The sequence below is a fragment of the Dendrobates tinctorius genome, unplaced genomic scaffold (genome assembly GCF_039654945.1).
Source record: "Dendrobates tinctorius isolate UK_male_01 unplaced genomic scaffold, ASM3965494v1 ptg000040l, whole genome shotgun sequence".
In the NCBI taxonomy this organism is placed as follows: Eukaryota; Metazoa; Chordata; class Amphibia; order Anura; family Dendrobatidae; genus Dendrobates; species Dendrobates tinctorius.
This window is the reverse complement of record NW_027361708.1, coordinates 34,726,426-34,748,338: the sequence shown is the minus strand read 5'-3', so window position 1 is coordinate 34,748,338 and position 21,913 is coordinate 34,726,426. Positions and strand designations below refer to the sequence as shown.

The window sequence follows — 21,913 nt, the reverse complement described above, 5'->3', positions numbered from 1 at the left end:
TTTCAGTATCATCTTTATGCTGATGACACACAGATCTACATCTCTGGACCAGATATCACCTCCCTACTAACCAGAATCCCTCAATGTCTGTCCACTATTTCATCCTTCTTCTCCACTAGATATCTGAAACTCAACATGGACAAAACAGAATTCATCATCTTTCCCCCATCTCACGTGACCCCCCCTACGAACCTATCAATTACAGTAAATGACTGCCCACTCTCCCCAGTCCCACAAGCTCGCTGCCTCGGAGTAATCCTTGATGCTGATCTCTCCTTCAAACCACATATCCAAACCCTTTCCACTTCCTGCCGACTTCAACTCAAAAATATTTCACGCATCCGTTCATTCCTCACCCAAGAATCTGCAAAAACCCTAGTCCATGCCCTCATCATCTCTCGCCTTGACTACTGCAACCTCATGCTCTGCGGCCTCCCCTTAAACACTCTCGCACCCCTCCAATCTATTCTAAACTCTGCTGCCCGACTAATCCACCTGTCCCCCCGCTATTCCCCAGCTTCTCCCCTCTGTCAATCCCTTCACTGGCTCCCAATTGCCCAGAGACTCCATTACAAAACCCTAACCATGACATACAAAGCCATCCACAACTTGTCTCCTCCATACATCTGTGACCTCGTCTCCCGGTACTTTCCTGCACGCAACCTCCGATCCTCACAAGATCTCCTTCTCTACTCCCCTCTTATCTCCTCTTCCCACAATCGCATACAAGATTTCTCTCGCGCATCACCCCTACTCTGGAACTCTCTACCACAACATATCAGACTCTCACCTACCATCAAAACCTTCAAAAAGAGCCTGAAGACCCACCTCTTCCGACAAGCCTATAACCTGCAGTAACCACCGATCGACCAAACCGCTGCACGACCAGCTCTACCCTCGCCTACTGTATTATCACCCATCCCTTGAAGATTGTGAGCCCTCGCGGGCAGGGTCCTCTCTCCTCCTGTACCAGTTATGACTTGTATTGTTTAAGATTATTGTACTTGTTTTTATGTATACCCCCCTCACATGTAAAGCGCCATGGAATAAATGGCGCTATAACAATAAATAATAATAATAATAATAATAATAATAATAATAATGCTTAGACATTTAACCAGCATGCACTTGCAAGCGTGGACACAGCACCAAACCTCAAGTGCCACATGTGCAACTGATCACAATGAAGGTAGTCAACAACGCTACATTGTTTCCCCCACTGTAAGCCCACCGGTTAGCACAGCAGCAAATGTTGAGGTGTCGTTGCAAGGCCACAGCAGTCAGGGAATCCCACTGTTATATCAACGAAATACTGAATCTAGGCCATCAGAAAGAACACCAACTCCATCACCATCATCAACCATCTCTCTGTCCGCCCTGTCCACCGCTACTTCCACCATATGCAGCTCTCAAGTCCAGCTCACCCTCCCAGACACTATGAGTAGGTCAAGAAAGTACTCAGTCTCTCATCCGCGTACACTGGGTTTGAACGCCCACATTGCCAAACTAATCTCGTTTGAGATGATGCCCTATCGGTTGGTGGAAAGCGCAGCTTTCCGCAAACTCATGGCCTATGCAGTACCACGCTATGACCTACCCAGTCGCCACTTCTTCTCTCGCAAAGCCATCCCAGCCCTCCATCATCATGTAAAAGACCGCATTGTCCATGCACTCAAGCAGTCAGTGAGTGGAAAGGTGCACCTCACAACTGATGCATGGTCCAGTTGTCATGGCCAGGGCCGTTACGTGTCCATCACTATGCACTGGGTTAATGTGGTGGATGCAGGGTCCACAGGGGACAGCGGTGGTGGGACAGTGCTGCCTAGCCCACGGTACAGGAAACAGTTGGCTGTAGGCGTTCGACCCTCCTCCTCCAGAAGCGAAAGCTCGTCCACAGAGCGCAGTCGTACGAGCACTCCATCTGCAGCTGCCACTGTTGCACACGAGGTGTCCCCCTAACGAGCAGCTAGTGGAAAGCGTCAGCAGGCTGTGTTGCAGATGATGTGTTTGGGCGACAGATACACCACCGAGGTGCTGGCCGAGTACTTGAAGCGATAAACTGAGTCATGGCTGGGCAGTGTACATCTTGAGGCAGGCAAGGTAGTTAGTGATAACGGCCGTAATTTTGTGGCAGCCATAGCCCTTTCAAAACTCAGCCACATACCTTGCTTGGCTCACACCTTGAACCTGGTGGTGCAGTGCTTCCTCAAAAATTATCTGGAGTTAACAGCCCTGCTCCAGAAGGTGCCAAGACTGTGCGCGCACATCCGCCGGTCGCCTGTACACTCTGTTTGTATGCAGAAGCTGCAGCGATTGCTCCACCTTCCCAACCACCGCCTCATTATCGACATTGCAACAAGGTGGAACTCCACCCTGCACATGGTGGAGCGGCTGTGCGAGCAGAGGCAGGCCATAATGCATTTGTGGGAGGATACACGGCCAGGCACTTTGAGAGCAGACATGGAGTTGACAGGTGTGCAGTGGTCGAAGCTGAAAGACCTCTGTAAAGTCCTTCAGTGTTTTGAGGAATGCACACGGCTGGTAAGCGCAGACGACGCCATCCTAAGCATGAGCATCCCACTTATGCGTCTGCTCATGCAAACTTTGACGCACCTTAAGGAGCAGGCGTCTGCAGCCAATGTTGATGAGGAGGAAGAGGAGGAGGGAATCCTTGATGACATTCAGCCATTGTCTGCTCAGGGACCTCTCCTGGACGAGGTGGAGGAAGAAGAGGAGGAGGAGGATGATGATGGGGATGATTACTTAGGGGAGGAGGATGCATCTCGTGGGGCAAGTGAAAATGTTGGCGTGGCAAGGTCTGGTACAGGGTTTGTGCGTGACTGGAGGGATGTGGATTTGCCAGAAAGTGCTCCTCCACCCAGCACTCGCAGTGCATCATTGACACCGGGAACATTGGCCCACATGTCAGATTATGCCTTGCAGATCCTAAAAAGGGACCCCCGCATTGCCAAAATGATGAACGATGACGACTACTGGTTGGCCAGCATCCTGGATCCACGCTATAAAGGCAAATTACAAAACATTATGCCACAGGAGAACCTTGACCTAATATTGGCTAATAAACAAGCAACTCTGGTAAATTGGTTGCTTGAGGCATTCCCAGCACACAGCAGCGGTGATGGTTCTCACACGAGCCGTACGGGCCAGGGGCAGCTTGGCAGAGGTGTTCATGGTGCACACAGCAGAAGTGGCGTTGGAGACAGGGGTTTCATGACAATGTTGTGGACTGATTTTTCAAGCACCGCTCACACAACTGGTAATACTGCATCGATGGAAAGTGACAGGAGACAGCAGTTGTCAACTATGGTTACAAACTACTTTTCCTCCCATATCGATGTTCTCCCACACAGGTCATTCCTCTTTGACTATTGGGCCGCAAAACTGGACACCTGGCCTGAATTGGCACAATATGCCTTACAGGAGCTCGCTTGCCCAGCTGCAAGTGTGCTATCGGAAAGAGTCTTCAGTGCAGCTGGATCAATCCTGACAGAAAAAAGGACCCGTCTGTCAACCCAAAATGTGGATGATCTAACCTTCATTAAAATGAACCATGCATGGGTTTCCAAGGATTTTGTCCCACCTTCCCCTGATGACACATAGGGTGACAGAAAAATGGCTTGCTTTGGTCCACCTCTTCCTGGGACTTGACCTATTTCGCCTTTTGCATCAGCTGAATGTCCAACATCAACATATGCCACTTTCTAAAACTCCCTAACTGTGCTGCCTCCCCCCCATGGCCGGGGTCACCACCTAGCGCACGACACCGTGCGAGTGCCGTTGCCCTGGACAGGTGGGTAGGCCGACTCTTGGGCGCGGGCACTGGCACAGGGTCCCTCATAGTGCAATCAAGTGTCTCTGACGGTGGTGGTGCACACCCGCCGTCAGACACACCACCGTACTATGAGGGGCCCAGTGCCAGTACCGACGCCCACGAGTGGGCCCCCCTTGCTTGGGCAGGGCCCCAGCATTTGCAATCTTTACCTCTCCCTGCTCCTCCGCTGTGTAGTCTGGGCCGTCAAATCCATACTGTGCCTGACACCGTCTGAGCCTGCCTCCTGATGTATAGACATATATTTTGAATGTGTACGCTATCCATACATGTTATCCTGGGATACGGTACCCTTTCTCACCTTTGCGCAATCACGTGCAAGCCATACTGGGCCTAACACCATCTGAGCCTGCCTCCTGATGTATAGACATATATTTTGAATGTGTACGCTATCCATACATGTTATCCGGGGATACGGTACCCTTTCTCACCTTTGCGCAATCACGTGCAAGCCATACTGGGCCTAACACCATCTGAGCCTGCCTCCTGATGTATAGACATATATTTTGAATGTGTACGCTATCCATACATGTTATCCGGGGATACGGTACCCTTTCTCACCTTTGTGCAATCACATGCAAGCCATACTGGGCCTAACACAGTCTGAGCCTGCCTCCTGATGTATAGACATATATTTTGAATGTGTACGCTATCCATACATGTTATCCTGGGATACGGTACCCTTTCTCACCTTTGTGCAATCACGTGCAATCCATACTGGGCCTAACACCGTCTGAGCCTGCCTCCTGATGTATAGACATATATTTTGAATGTGTACGCTATCCATACATGTTATCCGGGGATACGGTACCCTTTCTCACCTTTGTGCAATCACGTGTAATCCATACTGGGCGTGAGAATGGCTGGCGAGCTGTTAAGCAAGCTACAGCACATGTGGTTTGCACACGTAAGTTTTTCATTTTTTCAGGAATGACGGTTAGGCCTAATTCCGGAACTGCGGTTGACCTGCACTTGCTGGGAAATCATCGTTCGCGGGTAATAATTGTAATCAGTGATCCCCATCACTAACGTTGTTCAGCGGGATATCTGCACCTGTAAGCGACAAACGCTGGCCTTTTCAGTGTAGCGCACATGCAGCCACGGACATGTAAGGGCATGACACACCAGTTATTGGCCAATCTCATGTGCCAGAGCCTCACGTGTCCCTCTAGTAAGCCGAACTCGGACCACGGGGCATGACGGAGTCTCGTTCGTTAACGGAATTAAGCTTGCAATATGTGCATCTGTTCTGTAGCTGGCATGGTTGAGGTTTCCCAGGTGGAGTCGAATTTAACCGTAGGCTCCACTCCTGGTGGTGCCCTTCTGGACATTCCTTTAAGGTTCAGCTTTGCAACCATACTGCCCACGTAAAACAAACACTTTGCCTTCATGAACGCTGTTTGGAGGGTCATGACTCGTGGGAATAACGCCGCCCAATCAGTTAACCTGCTAGAGAGATCCTTCGTTGCTCCCAAGCATGACATCACACTCCCTAGGAGGAAGGTAATGCCACTGTGGCGACCGTACTCCTGGGGGCGACACAAGTGCACTGATGCCCAGCCACTGCTCGATGAATCTGCTGGTACATTGACCCAGACCACTACATTCCCCTCGCACACTACACGGCCTGAATCTGACCCTTATGAAACTCAGGTTACCCTTCCCATATACAGTTCCATCTTACACGGTAACAAAGAGGAAGCTGCAGATGAAAGTGCAGGTTCGGCACACCCGCCGTCAGACACACCACCGTACTATCAGGGGCCCTGTGCCAGTGCCGTCGCCAACGAGTGGGCCCCCCCTGCTTGCTCAGGATCACAGCACTTGCAAGGTTGAAATACTGTGCAGTGAGATGGAAGATGGGGACGACGAGGAGTCCAGACTAGTACAGGGATTCCCTAGCGAGGAGACTTATTTCATTGTTTTCAATGTTGGGACAGCAATTTTTGGGGAGCACTATACTCTGGAGAATGATAGATGGGGCCCACCATACACTGGAACATTCCAAAGGTGGACATCAGACACTGGAGCAGCATTTACAGGGCCCATTATACACTAGAGCATTAGAAATGGGGCCCATTATGTTTGGAGCATTATTTGGGCCCATAAGACAGTGGAGCTTCATCCATGGGGACCAACATATACTGTAGCATTATGTGGAGCTCATCATATACTGTTTCAAACATTATATGGGACCAATGATTCTGTATGGAGAAATAGATGGGCCTCATCATGAGATGTAAAGAGTGAAGTATTTTTCATTGTACTATACCGCTATTTCTCTGCCGTATCGGAGCATGATGAGTTGTGGTATGTGTTAAAGGGGTGCTCTTTCGCCCAGGGCACATGAAAACCTGGAGCCAGCCCTACCCCCCCACAACTTTAGCCAAATAACCCCCATTTTTCAGTGCGTAACTTGTATTATGAAGTTAATTAAGGTTGACAAGCTTAAGTAAGAAGAATTGATGCTTTTGGCATTCAAATGGGCACTGTAGGTGTGTTTCCTGTCCTCCTCTCACTGCCGACTTTTATTCCCCATTGACTTACATTGGGTTTCGTGTTTCGGGACGACCCCGACTTTTCCCTATAATCGGCCGATCTTGCTCGACCCGACTTTTGGAAAAGTCGGGTTTCACGAAACGAAACTCGACCCTAAAAAAACAAAAGTCACTGAACTCTAACACTTATCCCATCTCTAACCCACCTCTTCAACCTATCACTAACTTCTGGTACCTTCCCTTCTGCTTACAAATATGCCACAATCACGCTTATCCTTACAAAGCCAACCATCGACCCAACCGCTATGTCCAGCTATCGCCCAATATCGCTGCTCACTTTCGCTTCAAAACTCCTGGAGCAGCACATCCACGCTGAACTTTTCTCCCACCTCTCATCTAACTTGCTCTTTGACAGTTTACAATCTGGTTTCCATCGCCATCATTCCAGAGACTGCCCTGACCAAAATTACTAACGACCTAGTTACAGTCAAACCTAATGGACAATACTCTATACTCCACCTTCTACACCTGTCCTCTGCTTTCTACACAGTTGACCACTGCTTGCTACTACAGATCCTCTCTTCCTTTGGCATCAAAGACCTCGCCCTATCCTGGATCTCCTCATACCTTTCCAACCACACATTCAGCATCTCCCACTCCCACACTACCTCCTCATCCTACCCTCTCTCTGTTGGAGTCCCCCAAGGCTCTGTTCTAGGACACCTACCCTTCTCAATCTATACACTTGGCTTAGGACAACTCATAAAGTCCCATGGATTCCAGTATCACATGTATGCTGATGACACTCCGATCTACCTCTCTGGCCCAGATGTCACCTCTCTGCTGTCCAGAATCCCTGAGTGTCTATCAGTCATATCCTCCTCTCGCTTCCACAAACTCAATGTGGACAAATCTGAACTCATCATCTTTCCTCCATCTCACAGATCTTCCTTACCTGATCTATCTTCAACCTTCAATCTACTAAAATATTTGTGCATGCCCTCATCATCTCCAGCCTCGACTCCAGCCTAAGCTCCATGTGATTCATGACCTTTTTCTCTCTCGCAATCTTGCCTTCTTCGGCCTCACAGAAACATGGCTGACACCCTCCGACACCGCCTCCCCTGCTGCCCTGTGTTACAGCGGCCTCCGCTTCACCCACACTCCTCACCCCGACAACAGACATAGTGGATGAGTGGGTCTTTTCCTTTCCACTAGCTGTACCTTCAACCTAATCCCACCTCTACCCTCACTTATCCCCCCCTCTTTTGAAGTCCACTCGGTCCGCATCTACTCTCCCTCCAACCTCCAAGTGGCCGTCATATACCAATCTCAGGGCCCAACCACTGCCTTTTTTGACCAATTCTCTACCTGGCTTCTTCACATTCATTCCACTGACATTCCCACTATTATCAAGTGGGACTTCAACAGCCTCCAAAATTCTGTCCCTTACTTGTTCCTTTGGACTTAATCAGTGGCTTTCCGCAGCCACCCACACAGACGGACATACATTAGACCTGGTCTTCACTCATCTCTGCTCTCTATCTAACTTCACCACCTCCCCTCTCCCTCTATCCGACCACCACCTATTCACTTTCTTATCCCTGTCCTCCTCAGCTGTCACCCATGTCCAGCAACATGCACACCCCAGCAGAAACCTCGCACACCTAGACACCCACACGCCATCTGACTCTATTCTACCACTGGTATCCATATCCTCACTCCACGACACAGACAGTGCCACTGCTTTCTACAATGCCACTCTAGCGTCAGCTATTAACACGGACACCCCTCTCACTCATGGCAGAGTGTGACTTATCAATAGACAACCCTGGCACAATAACATCACTAAAAAGCAAGTGGCAAGTGTCCAAGGTAGCAGAGCGACATTGGAAGGAAACAATTTCGCAAGATGATTTCACTACATTCAAACAGGCAACACTCGCTTTCAAATCTGCCCTCACCTCTGCTAAACAGGCCTACTTCACAACCCTTGTATCTTCCCTATCCTAAAACCCCAAACAGTTATTCAAAACTTTTAACTCTCTCCTCTTTCCACCACTGCCCCCTCCAACCTCCCTCATCTCTGCCAAGGACTTTGCCACACACTTCAAAAATAAGATTGACCAAACAAGGCAAGTCTTTATTGTTCAAACACCACAACCCCTTTGTATACCAGACCAATGTCAAAACCCCATAACCTCCCTCTCCGACATCACTGAAGGGGAGCTTAATTGTTTCCTCTCCAAATCACACATCACCACTTGTGCACTAGATCCAATCCCTTCCCACCTCCTCTCCAACCTCACCATCACACTTATTAGAGTTGAGTGAAACGGGTCGAAAAATTTCAAAAGTCACCGACTTTTGGCAAAGTCGGGTTTCATGAAACGAAACCCGACCCTAGGATGAGGTCGGCCACGAGGTCGGCGACTTACGCGCCAAAGTCGCGTTTCAAAAGTTTGTTTTGCGCTCTTTCAGTCAATCAGGATCCACGGACACTGTGGGCAACGTGATGACATAGGCAGGGGTCACCACCATCTTTCAGAAGGGCATGCAAGTGATTGGCTTGCTTTGGTGGGCGTCACAGGGGTTATAAAAGGGCGTGCACGCCGACCGCCATCTTACTTCTGCCGATCTTAGCATAGGGAGAGGTTGCTGATTCTGTAGGGAGAGCGTTAGGCAGGGAAGAAGAAAAAAAAACTGCTTCTGCTGCTAGCGATTTTGCCTGTACAACACACCAGTCACTGTGTGTGCAGTGCAAGGGGAGGCTATATTGTGGTGGATCAGCGGTGTTGGTTGTTAGGCTGCCTTCTAAGGCTTCCTGACAGCTGCATTGCTGTTTACCCACTGCTCTGCAAACTGCTTTTTTAAAAGCAATCCCAATTTTTTTTTTTGTCCTGCTGAGGTACTGAGCGTGCATTTTTTCACACCATACAGCGGTGTACGCTCCTCACACAGTACCGTGTAACGGCTGTTTTCACAGCCACAGTGAAGCTATCTGTGTGTCACTGTGGAAGGATAAGTGGAGGACTTGTTCCGTTCTTACAGACCTACACTCTAGGGAGATTCCTATTCTGCCCAATTCTACATACACCTTGTAGTTTGTGATACACTAGCCAATTTCTGCCTGTGACATAGCGCTCTGATATTCAGTGGGCCTCACACAATCCAAAAGTGTCCAGTGTCCACTAGTGTGTGCAGAAATTCAAAATCTCCCTTATCCTGTAGTCACTTTTTTCACACCTGTGCCATCGAGCCTGTGACATAGCGCTCTGATATTCAGTGGGCCTCACACAATCCAAAAGTGTCCAGTGTCCACTAGTGTGTGCAGAAATTCAAAATCTCCCTTATCCTGTAGTCACTTTTTTCACACCTGTGCCATCGAGCCTGTGACATAGTGCTCTGATATTCAGTGGGCCTCACACAATCCAGAAGTGTCCAGTGTCCACTAGCGTGTGCAGAAATTCAAAATCTCCCTTATCCTGTAGTCACTTTTTTCACACCTGTGCCATCGAGCCTGTGACATAGCGCTCTGATATTCAGTGGGCCTCACACAATCCAAAAGTGTCCAGTGTCCACTAGTGTGTGCAGAAATTCAAAATCTCCCTTATCCTGTAGTCACTTTTTTCACACCTGTGCCATCGAGCCTGTGACATAGCGCTCTGATATTCAGTGGGCCTCACACAATCCAAAAGTGTCCAGTGTCCACTAGTGTGTGCAGAAATTCAAAATCTCCCTTATCCTGTAGTCACTTTTTTCACACCTGTGCCATCGAGCCTGTGACATAGCGCTCTGATATTCAGTGGGCCTCGCACAATCCAAAAGTGTCCAGTGTCCACTAGTGTGTGCAGAAATTCAAAATCTCCCTTATCCTGTAGTCACTTTTTTCACACCTGTGCCATCGAGCCTGTGAGATAGCGCTCTGATATTCAGTGGGCCCCACACAATCCAAAAGTGTCCAGTGTCCACAAGTGTCTGCAGAAATTCAAAATCTCCCCTGTCCTATAGACACCTTGTACCTTGTTTTACATTACTATATAGTTTGTTGGATTTTGTCTACATTTCTACCAAAAATGAGGAAGGCTGGTGGAAGAGGCCGTGGAATTGGGCGGGGGTTGGCAGCTGGTAATGATGGTGTTGGTGGTGGATCTGATGGTAGTGGCAAAAGCAAAATAGGACCGAATGCAGGAGGTGTTGAGCCTGCGTCATCGTCTGGCTCCATAAGGCCTCGAAGGCTTAGTTTTCTAGGAGTTGGCAAACCGCTTTTAAAGACAGAGCTTCAGGAAAAAGTTTTGTCTTACATTGCTGACTCAGCCTCCAGCTCTATCGCCTCCTCTTCTGAAGTTGTAAAAAATAAAAGCACTGAGTCGTCATTGGAGGCTCATGTTCATGAACCACACCTTTCCTTGTGTCCTTCACCCCAACCAAGATTGAAGGATGACGCAGGCCATACTACTGATTACTCCATGGAGCTGTTTTCACATACCATGCCTGGATTATCAAGTGAAATGGTGAATTACCCAGGCCAAGATGAATCTGACATGGAGTGCACTGATGCACAGCCGCTGATAGATGATTCTGCTGGTACATTCACTCAGAGCACTACATTGTCCTCGCAGTGTACAGAGCCAGATTCTGACCCTGATGAGACTCAGGTGCCCCTTCCCGCACACTATACCACCATACACGGTGACACAGAGGAAGGTGCACATGACATTGAAGAGGAGGTGATGGATGACCCAGTTGTTGACCCAGATTTGCATCCATTGGGGGAAGAGGGTGCTGCTTCCAATAGCTAAGATGAGGAGGAGCATCCACAGCAGACATCGACATCGCAACAGCTGTTATCTGGCAGGCCCGGAGCTCTCCAAAGACAGGTTCCAAAAATCAAAAGAGTTGCTGGACAGCTTGTCCAGAGGGTCAAAAGATCACAGCGTGCTAGGCCGCAAAATGTCTGCCAAAGTAGGAAGAGTGCAGTGTGGCACTTTTTTGAACAAAATCCTCATGATCAGGCCAAGGTTATCTGTAAGAAGTGCGCAAAGACCTTTAGCCGAGGGAAAAATCTGAAAAATTTGAATACCAGTTGCATGCTTAGACATTTAACCAGCATGCACTTGCAAGCGTGGACACAACACCAAACCTCAAGTGCCACATGTGCAACTGATCACAATGAAGGTAGTCAACAACGCTACATTGTTTCCCCCACTGTAAGCCCACCGGTTAGCACAGCAGCAAATGTTGAGGTGTCGTTGCAAGGCCACAGCAGTCAGGGAATCCCACTGTTATATCAACGAAATACTGAATCTAGGCCATCAGAAAGAACACCAACTCCATCACCATCATCAACCCTCTCTCAGTCCGCCCTGTCCACCGCTACTTCCACCATATTCAGCTCTCAAGTCCAGCTCACCCTCCCAGACACTATGAGTAGGTCAAGAAAGTACTCAGTCTCTCATCCGCGTACACTGGGTTTGAACGCCCACATTGCCAAACTAATCTCGTTTGAGATGATGCCCCATCGGTTGGTGGAAAGCGCAGCTTTCCGCAAACTCATGGCCTATGCAGTACCACGCTATGACCTACCCAGTCGCCACTTCTTCTCTCGCAAAGCCATCCCAGCCCTCCATCATCATGTAAAAGACTGCATTGTCCATGCACTCAAGCAGTCAGTGAGTGGAAAGGTGAACCTCACAACTGATGCATGGTCCAGTTGTCATGGCCAGGGCCGTTACGTGTCCATCACTACGCACTGGGTTAATGTGGTGGATGCAGGGTCCACAGGGGACAGCGGTGGTGGGACAGTGCTGCCTAGCCCACGGTATAGGAAACAGTTGGCTGTAGGCATTCGACCCTCCTCCTCCTCCTCCAGAAGCGAAAGCTCGTCCACAGAGCGCAGTCGTACGAGCACTCCATCTGCAGCTGCCACTGTTGCACACGAGGTGTCCCCCCATCGAGCAGCTAGTGGAAAGCGTCAGCAGGCTGTGTTGCAGATGATGTGTTTGGGCGACAGATACACCGCTGAGGTGCTGGCCGAGTACTTGAAGCGATAAACTGAGTCATGGCTGGGCAGTGTACATCTTGAGGCAGGCAAGGTAGTTAGTGATAACGGCCGTAATTTTGTGGCAGCCATAGCCCTTTCAAAACTCAGCCACATACCTTGCTTGGCTCACACCTTGAACCTGGTGGTGCAGTGCTTCCTCAAAAATTATCTGGAGTTAACAGCCCTGCTCCAGAAGGTGCGAAGACTGTGCGCGCACATCCGCCGGTTGCCTGTACACTCCGTTCGTATGCAGAAGCTGCAGCGATTGCTCCACCTTCCCAACCACCACCTCATTATCGACATTGCAACAAGGTGGAACTCCACACTGCACATGGTGGAGCGGCTGTGCGAGCAGAGGCAGGCCATAATGCATTTGTGGGAGGATACACGGCCAGGCACTTTGAGAGCAGACATGGAGTTGACAGGTGTGCAGTGGTCGAAGCTGAAAGACCTCTGTAAAGTCCTTCAGTGTTTTGAGGAATGCACACGGCTGGTAAGCGCAGACGACGCCATCCTAAGCATGAGCATCCCACTTATGCGTCTGCTCATGCAAACTTTGACGCACCTTAAGGAGCAGGCGTCTGCAGCCAATGTTGATGAGGAGGAAGAGGAGGAGGGAATCCTTGATGACATTCAGCCATTGTCTGCTCAGGGACCTCTCCTGGACGAGGTGGAGGAAGAAGAGGAGGAGGAGGAGGAGGATGATGGGGATGATTACTTAGGGGAGGAGGATGCATCTCGTGGGGCAAGTGAAAATGTTGGCGTGGCAAGGTCTGGTACAGGGTTTGTGTGTGACTGGAGGGATGTGGATTTGCCAGAAAGTGCTCCTCCACCCAGCACTCGCAGTGCATCATTGACACCGGGAATATTGGCCCACATGTCAGATTATGCCTTGCAGATCCTAAAAAGGGACCCCCGCATTGCCAAAATGATGAACGATGACGACTACTGGTTGGCCAGCATCCTGGATCCACGCTATAAAGGCAAATTACAAAACATTATGCCACAGGAGAACCTTGACCTAATATTGGCTAATAAACAAGCAACTCTGGTAAATCGGTTGCTTGAGGCATTCCCAGCACACAGCAGCGGTGATGGTTCTCACACGAGCCGTACGGGCCGGGGGCAGCTTGGCAGAGGTGTTCATGGTGCACACAGCAGAAGTGGCGTTGGAGACAGGGGTTTCATGACAATGTTGTGGACTGATTTTTCAAGTACTGCTCACACAACTGGTAATACTGCATCGATGGAAAGTGACAGGAGACAGCAGTTGTCAACTATGGTTACAAACTACTTTTCCTCCCATATCGATGTTCTCCCACACAGGTCATTCCTCTTTGACTATTGGGCCGCAAAACTGGACACCTGGCCTGAATTGGCACAATATGCCTTACAGGAGCTCGCTTGCCCAGCTGCAAGTGTGCTATCGGAAAGAGTCTTCAGTGCAGCTGGATCAATCCTGACAGAAAAAAGGACCCGTCTGTCAACCCAAAATGTGGATGATCTAACCTTCATTAAAATGAACCATGCATGGGTTTCCAAGGATTTTGTCCCACCTTCCCCTTGTGACACATAGGGTGACAGAAAAATGGCTTGCTTTGGTCCACCTCTTCCTGGGACTTGACCTATTTCGCCTTTTGCATCAGCTGAATGTCCAACATCAACATATGCCACTTTCTAAAACTCCCTAACTGTGCTGCCTCCCCCCCATGGCCGGGGTCACCACCTAGCGCACGACACCGTGCGAGTGCCGTTGCCCTGGACAGGTGGGTAGGCCGACTCTTGGGCGCGGGCACTGGCACAGGGTCCCTCATAGTGCAATCAAGTGTCTCTGACGGTGGTGGTGCACACCCGCCGTCAGACACACCACCGTACTATGAGGGGCCCAGTGCCAGTACCGACGCCCACGAGTGGGCCCCTCTTGCTTGGGCAGGGCCCCAGCATTTGCAATCTTTACCTCTCCCTGCTCCTCCGCTGTGTAGTCTGGGCCGTCAAATCCATACTGTGCCTGACACTGTCTGAGCCTGCCTCCTGATGTATAGACATATATTTTGAATGCGTACGCTATCCATACATGTTATCCTGGGATACGGTACCCTTTCTCACCTTTGTGCAATCACGTGCAATCCATACTGGGCCTAACACCATCTGAGCCTGCCTCCTGATGTATAGACATATATTTTGAATGTGTACGCTATCCATACATGTTATCCGGGGATACGGTACCCTTTCTCACCTTTGTGCAATCACATGCAAGCCATACTGGGCCTAACACCATCTGAGCCTGCCTCCTGATGTATAGACATATATTTTGAATGTGTACGCTATCCATACATGTTATCCTGGGATACGGTACCCTTTCTCACCTTTGTGCAATCACGTGCAATCCATACTGGGCCTAACACCGTCTGAGCCTGCCTCCTGATGTATAGACATATATTTTGAATGTGTACGCTATCCATACATGTTATCCGGGGATACGTTACCCTTTCTCACCTTTGTGCAATCACGTGTAATCCATACTGGGCGTGAGAATGGCTGGCGAGCTGTTAAGCAAGCTACAGCACATGTGGTTTGCACACGTAAGTTTTTCATTTTTTCAGGAATGACGGTTAGGCCTAATTCCGGAACTGCGGTTGACCTGCACTTGCTGGGAAATCATCGTTCGCGGGTAATAATTGTAATCAGTGATCCCCATCACTAACGTTGTTCAGCGGGATATCTGCACCTGTAAGCGACAAATGCTGGCCTTTTCAGTGTAGCGCACATGCAGCCACGGACATGTAAGGGCATGACACACCAGTTATTGGCCAATCTCATGTGCCAGAGCCTCAAGTGTCCCTCTAGTAAGCCAAACTCGGACCGCGGGGCATGATGGAGTCTCGTTCGTTAACGGAATTAAGCTTGCAATGTGTGCATCTGTTCTGTAGCTGGCATGGTTGAGGTTTCCCAGGTGGAGTCGAATTTAACCGTAGGCTCCACTCCTGGTGGTGCCCTTCTGGACATTCCTTTAAGGTTCAGCTTTGCAACCATACTGCCCACGTAAAACAAACACTTTGCCTTCATGAACGCTGTTTGGAGGGTCATGACTCGTGGGAATAACGCCGCCCAATCAGTTAACCTGCTAGAGAGATCCTTCGTTGCTCCCAAGCATGACATCACACTCCCTAGGAGGAAGGTAATGCCACTGTGGCGACCGTACTCCTGGGGGCGACACAAGTGCACTGATGCCCAGCCACTGCTCGATGAATCTGCTGGTACATTGACCCAGACCACTACATTCCCCTCGCACACTACACGGCCTGAATCTGACCCTTATGAAACTCAGGTTACCCTTCCCATATACAGTTCCATCTTACACGGTGACAAAGAGGAAGCTGCAGATGAAAGTGCAGGTTCGGCACACCCGCCGTCAGACACACCACCGTACTATCAGGGGCCCTGTGCCAGTGCCGTCGCCAACGAGTGGGCCCCCCCTGCTTGCTCAGGATCACAGCACTTGCAAGGTTGAAATACTGTGCAGTGAGATGGAAGATGGGGACGACGAGGAGTCCAGACTAGTACAGGGATTCCCTAGCGAGGAGACTTATTTCATTGTTTTCAATGTTGGGACAGCAATTTTTGGGGAGCACTATACTCTGGAGAATGATAGATGGGGCCCACCATACACTGGAACATTCCAAAGGTGGACATCAGACACTGGAGCAGCATTTACAGGGCCCATTATACACTAGAGCATTAGAAATGGGGCCCATTATGTTTGGAGCATTATTTGGGCCATAAGACAGTGGAGCTTCATCCATGGGGACCAACATATACTGTAGCATTATGTGGAGCTCATCATATACTCTTTCAAACATTATATGGGACCAATGATTCTGTATGGAGAAATAGATGGGCCTCGTCATGAGATGTAAAGAGTGAAGTATTTTTCATTGTACTATACCGCTATTTCTCTGCCGTATCGGAGCATGATGAGTTGTGGTATGTGTTAAAGGGGCGCTCTTTCGCCCAGGGCACATGAAAACCTGGAGCCAGCCCTACCCCCCCACAACTTTAGCCAAATAACCCCCATTTTTCAGTGTGTAACTTGTATTATGAAGTTAATTAAGGTTGACAAGCTTAAGTAAGAAGAATTGATGCTTTTGGCATTCAAATGGGCACTGTAGGTGTGTTTCCTGTCCTCCTCTCACTGCCGACTTTTATTCCCCATTGACTTACATTGGGTTTCGTGTTTCGGGACGACCCCGACTTTTCCCTATAATCGGCCGATCTTGCTCGACCCGACTTTTGGAAAAGTCGTGTTTCACGAAATGAAACTCGACCCTAAAAAACCAAAAGTCACTGAACTCTAACACTTATCCCATCTCTAACCCACCTCTTCAACCTATCACTAACTTCTGGTACCTTCCCTTCTGCTTACAAATATGCCACAATCACGCTTATCCTTACAAAGCCAACCATCGACCCAACCGCTATGTCCAGCTATCGCCCAATATCGCTGCTCACTTTCGCTTCAAAACTCCTGGAGCAGCACATCCACGCTGAACTTTTCTCCCACCTCTCATCTAACTTGCTCTTTGACAGTTTACAATCTGGTTTCCATCGCCATCATTCCAGAGACTGCCCTGACCAAAATTACTAACGACCTAGTTACAGTCAAACCTAATGGACAATACTCTATACTCCACCTTCTACACCTGTCCTCTGCTTTCTACACAGTTGACCACTGCTTGCTACTACAGATCCTCTCTTCCTTTGGCATCAAAGACCTCGCCCTATCCTGGATCTCCTCATACCTTTCCAACCACACATTCAGCATCTCCCACTCCCACACTACCTCCTCATCCTACCCTCTCTCTGTTGGAGTCCCCCAAGGCTCTGTTCTAGGACACCTACCCTTCTCAATCTATACACTTGGCTTAGGACAACTCATAAAGTCCCATGGATTCCAGTATCACATGTATGCTGATGACACTCCGATCTACCTCTCTGGCCCAGATGTCACCTCTCTGCTGTCCAGAATCCCTGAGTGTCTATCAGTCATATCCTCCTCTCGCTTCCACAAACTCAATGTGGACAAATCTGAACTCATCATCTTTCCTCCATCTCACAGATCTTCCTTACCTGATCTATCTTCAACCTTCAATCTACTAAAATATTTGTGCATGCCCTCATCATCTCCAGCCTCGACTCCTGCAACATCCTTTTCTGTGGCCTCCCTGCTAACACTCTCGCACCTCTCCACGCTACTCCTCCGCTTCTCCCCTCTGCAAATGTCTTCACCGGCTCCCATTCCCTCAGCGTATCCAGTTCAAATTACTAATACTGACATACAAGGCCATCCATAAACTGTCTCCTCCATATATCTCTGAACTAATCTCTCGATATCTTCCCTCACGTTATCTCCGGTCCTCCCAAGACATCCTTCTCTCCTCCACACTTATTTGCTTGCCACCTAATCGCCTCCAAGACTTCTCCTGAATATCCCCCATCCTCAGGAATTCTCTGCCCCAACACGTCCGACTATCAACCACATTTGGATCCTTCCGACGGAACCTGAAAACCCACCTCTTCAAGAAAGTTTACAGCCTGCATTGACCCCGCTGCCTCCTCACCACTACTGGAGCTACTGCCTCACCGACACCGCAACTGCCGCAACCCCCCAACCTACTGTGTCCTTCTCCACCATCCTGTAGAATGTAAAGGCCCCGACACACACAGCGCCACACGCCAGCGAGATCGCTGTGTGCGACAGGGATCAGCGACCAGCCGCCCTGCCTGGTATCGCTGATCGTGTTCGATCGGCCTGGGACATTTTTTGATCGCTGGTCTCCCGCTGGCCAGCACGCATCGCTGCATGTGGCAGCGAGAGACCAGCGATCATCGACGCTGGACGCTGGTTTCTAATGTAAACATTGGGTATCCAGGAGCCGCGGCTCCTGGATACCCGCTGTTTACCTTGGAAACCGGCATACACACTGGTTTCCAAGGTAAACAGAGGGTATCCAGGAGTCGTGCTGCTCTTAGATGCCCAATGTTTACCTTTTGAAACCAGCGTGTACGCCAGTTTCCAAGGTTTCCTGGATACCCGATGTTTACATTAGAAACCAGCGTCCAGTGTCGCTGGTCCTAATTGCTGGAGGGGCTGTCTTGTGACAGCTCACCAGCGATCAGCCTAACGATGTTCCAGCGATCCCATCATTTCGGATCGTTGGTGGGATCGCTGGGACATCGTTATGTGTAACGGGGCCTTTAGCCCGCAAGAGCAGGGTCCTCTCCCCTCTGTATCAGTCTGTTATTGTTAGTTTGTTTATTGTAAGTGATATCTGTAATTTATATGTAACCCCTTCTCATGTACAGCACCATGGAATCAATGGTACTATATAAATAAATAATAATATTAACTATGTCTAATATATTGTCTGGTCTCACTCACCTCCATAACCTTCAGAAATTGTGATCTCAAAAAAGGTTCGGAATGCTGAAGCTTCAATAATGCTGTAAGTAATTTGATTATTTGGAGGGGAATCCTCATCGGTTGCCTAAATATAAGGAAACAATAATCTTACTCAGTGATTGACGAAGGCAGGATCTAAACGTGCATCGGGGCGGGTGTGCTGGCTCTGGGGACTCCTGTTGCTCCATGCATAGGTATTGGCATATTTACTATATCTTTCTATATCACTCTATTAAATCACCAGTGCCTCCTATGCATGGGTAGTTTTGTTATGTTATCATACTTACTGTGACAACACTTTATAATGATGCACTTATTATACCAGTTGTCAGTATGTTTCTGATATATATTATAATACATGCAGCTGTCCTCATGCTGAGTATGCCCTAGTTGTTTACAATTCATCACATGACATGTGTTATTGTCCCTTCCCCACACTTTGTTATTACCTTTTTCTACATAATAAGTGTAATTTTGCTCATTATTTTGGACTGGTAATCATCTCCTTTTTTCTGTTCTCGGTTAATATTATATGACAATAGATCCACGGTAGTCGTAATTCATACCGACATGGCTCATATCTCTTATATAACTTGCTCTCAGTGATTATCTTATTACCATGTGGTTTATTCGTAAAAGTGTTTAATGCAGTGATTTCATTGTTTATTTGGACACATAACTGTAAAATCTGAAGTCTGGTTTGGATGAATGGAAAATTAATTCATAAAAGTAAAGTTAAGGCAAGTTTATGGCTGATAAGCTCTGCATGGAGTTATACTGTAGTTGTATAGCCGCCAATAAAATTCAAAGGCCTATTTTAAAGAGTATTCTACCTTGTGACGCCATTTTGGAGCTAAAATCAATTTCACTGTAAATAAAAAGTAAGTAAGACAAGGTAGAAATCAATTATGTAAATAGTAGAAACTTCATACACATAAGGTGAAAGTGTTAAAATCTGTTCATACACTGCAGTAGGCAAATAATATCAAATTCTGCTTGTTTTGTCACTGATACGGGGTTCTCTTCAATGTGAGTAAAGCCTGTTTTGTGACAAACTTTTTAAACAGCTGATCAGAATGATCAATCAATGGATCCAATTTATTTATAGCAGATGAAGCACTGTAAAATTGTATTAATTTGCATTCAGTGAAAGGCATAATGTTAAAATAAAATACAAACGTGGTGTCACGGGTGTGTCAGATGCAACAGATTGTCGCTCTGCATCTGACTGCAGAACGTCTCTGCATTTGGCATTACAGATGCCTCCTTAATCCTTCTGACTCTTGGACCCAGCGGCAACCTCAAGTCGGCTCTACTTGACACACTTGGACCTCAGTGTTTATAAATCCCCAGTCTGTTCCAGAGAGTTGCTGGTGATTTTCACATTTTCCCTTGTGAAGGCTTGGAGCTAGAACAGTCAGCTAAATTCCTCTCCGGAGCTGTTTGAGGACGTTTGGTGTTACCTCTCTGAGTCTGCTGAAGTTAAGTCCATTCCCCTTGTCTGTCTACATTTATGTCTTTGATTTACCATAGGGATTGACCAGTGCTCATCCCCCCATCCCTATCCAGGGCCTAGCTCTAGGGAGATACAGGCCTTAGGTTCTTGCTCGGTGATTGGGGAGAGACCAATTTAGGGCCGGTAGGGCAGGCAGGGTGTTATTAGACTTACCTAGGGGTCTCTACTCACCCTTTCCTTAGTGTTTGGGCTTCTTTCCTCTCATTCCCTCATCTCTTTGTGTTGCACTTAGTCTTCCCACACTGTGCGTGACATTATCACTGGCACTGACGGTGCATATTTAGGAAAAAAAAGAAAAAATAAGAAACTGACACATGGCTTTATTTGTATATGTTTTTACCCCCTGGCATGTTTTTTTTCTTTTCTCCCTTGGCTATAAATCTGGTTGCAGGGCTGGCAGAGCAGCTACACTGTTTATCTCTGGAGGTGTCTGACCTCCTCCATGAGGTTCTGCATCAGTAACAGCGGCTCCAGGTTGCTAATGTTGGGGTCTCTGCAGGTAAACTGGTCCAGCTGGAACCCAAGGTTGCCCTCCCAGACAGGTTTTCCGGAGGTAGAGACAAGTTTTTTGTTTTTAAGGAAGCTTGCAAACTGTATTTTAAATTTCACCCTCAGTCCTCCGGAAATGAGGAACGAGTTGGTATTGTGATCTCTCTGCTACAATGAGATCCTCAATCCTGGGCTTTCTTTTTGTTGCAGGATTCAATTTGTCTCCAGTCTGTGGAGGAATTTTTTTGAGCTCTAGTCCTTATCTATGATGATCCTGACTGAGTCTACCTGGCTGAGTCCAGGTTGCGTCACCTTCAGCAAGGGAATCGATCAGTGGAGACATATTGCTCCGAATTCCACAGATGGGCAACTGATACTAAGTGGAATGTCCTGGCTCTCAGAAGTCAATTTCTTCAGGGCCTTATTGAAAGTTTGAAGGATGCTTTTTCAGTGTATGAAACCCTGAAGTCCTTGGAAGCTGCGATGTCATTGGCTATTAGCGTTGATAGACCTCTTCAGGATCAGTGGGTAAGACCACCCTCTCCAGAGCCTCTTTTTTGGGGTATTACCCATTTGCCAGGGGAGCAGTCTAGCGGTGAACCAGTTCTGGGGGGAGGTGGAGGAACCCATGCAGTTAGGGGTGCCTCTGCATCGTACATTTCCTGGGAGATTCACAAAAAAAAGGAGTGTGTGTTTTTGTGGAGAATAGGGACATTTTATTGGGGCCTGTCCTTTGATGCCTAAGCAAAAGCAAAAGTGTTTAACCCTTATTAGTCATGAGATAAATAAGCAAGGAGTGCATTTATTGTCAGCCTGCAGTTCCCAGTTTGTCCTGACAGCAGAGGTGGTGCTAGAAAGCAAAACCGAGAAGGTTTCTGTGTTTGTTGACAGTGGAGCTGGAACCAGCATGATTGATGCGGAGTTTGCTAGAACTCATGGGCTGGCTTTCTGTTCTTTAGTTAAGCCTGTTCCCATCTACACTATCGATTCAGCACCACTTGCACAGAAAGCTCTGACTCAGGTTGTACATAATGTAAGACTGAGGGTGAGGTCAATT

The 21,913-nt window shown here is 48.3% G+C and overlaps 1 protein-coding gene and 1 long non-coding RNA gene across 3 annotated transcripts in view; one reads left to right on the top strand and one right to left on the bottom strand.

The window, feature by feature from the left end:
* Nucleotides 1-21,913, bottom strand: part of CDH23 (cadherin related 23) — a 1,761,581-nt gene that overhangs the window by 643,901 nt on the left and 1,095,767 nt on the right. For both annotated transcript variants that reach the window (XM_073574902.1, XM_073574903.1), the window contains exon 16: nucleotides 18,831-18,936. In XM_073574902.1, coding sequence (XP_073431003.1) covers nucleotides 18,831-18,936 — 106 coding nt within the window. The remainder of the gene's footprint in view (nucleotides 1-18,830; nucleotides 18,937-21,913) is intronic.
* Nucleotides 1-21,913, top strand: part of LOC141088721 (uncharacterized) — a 400,341-nt gene that overhangs the window by 267,135 nt on the left and 111,293 nt on the right. The window lies entirely within an intron of this gene.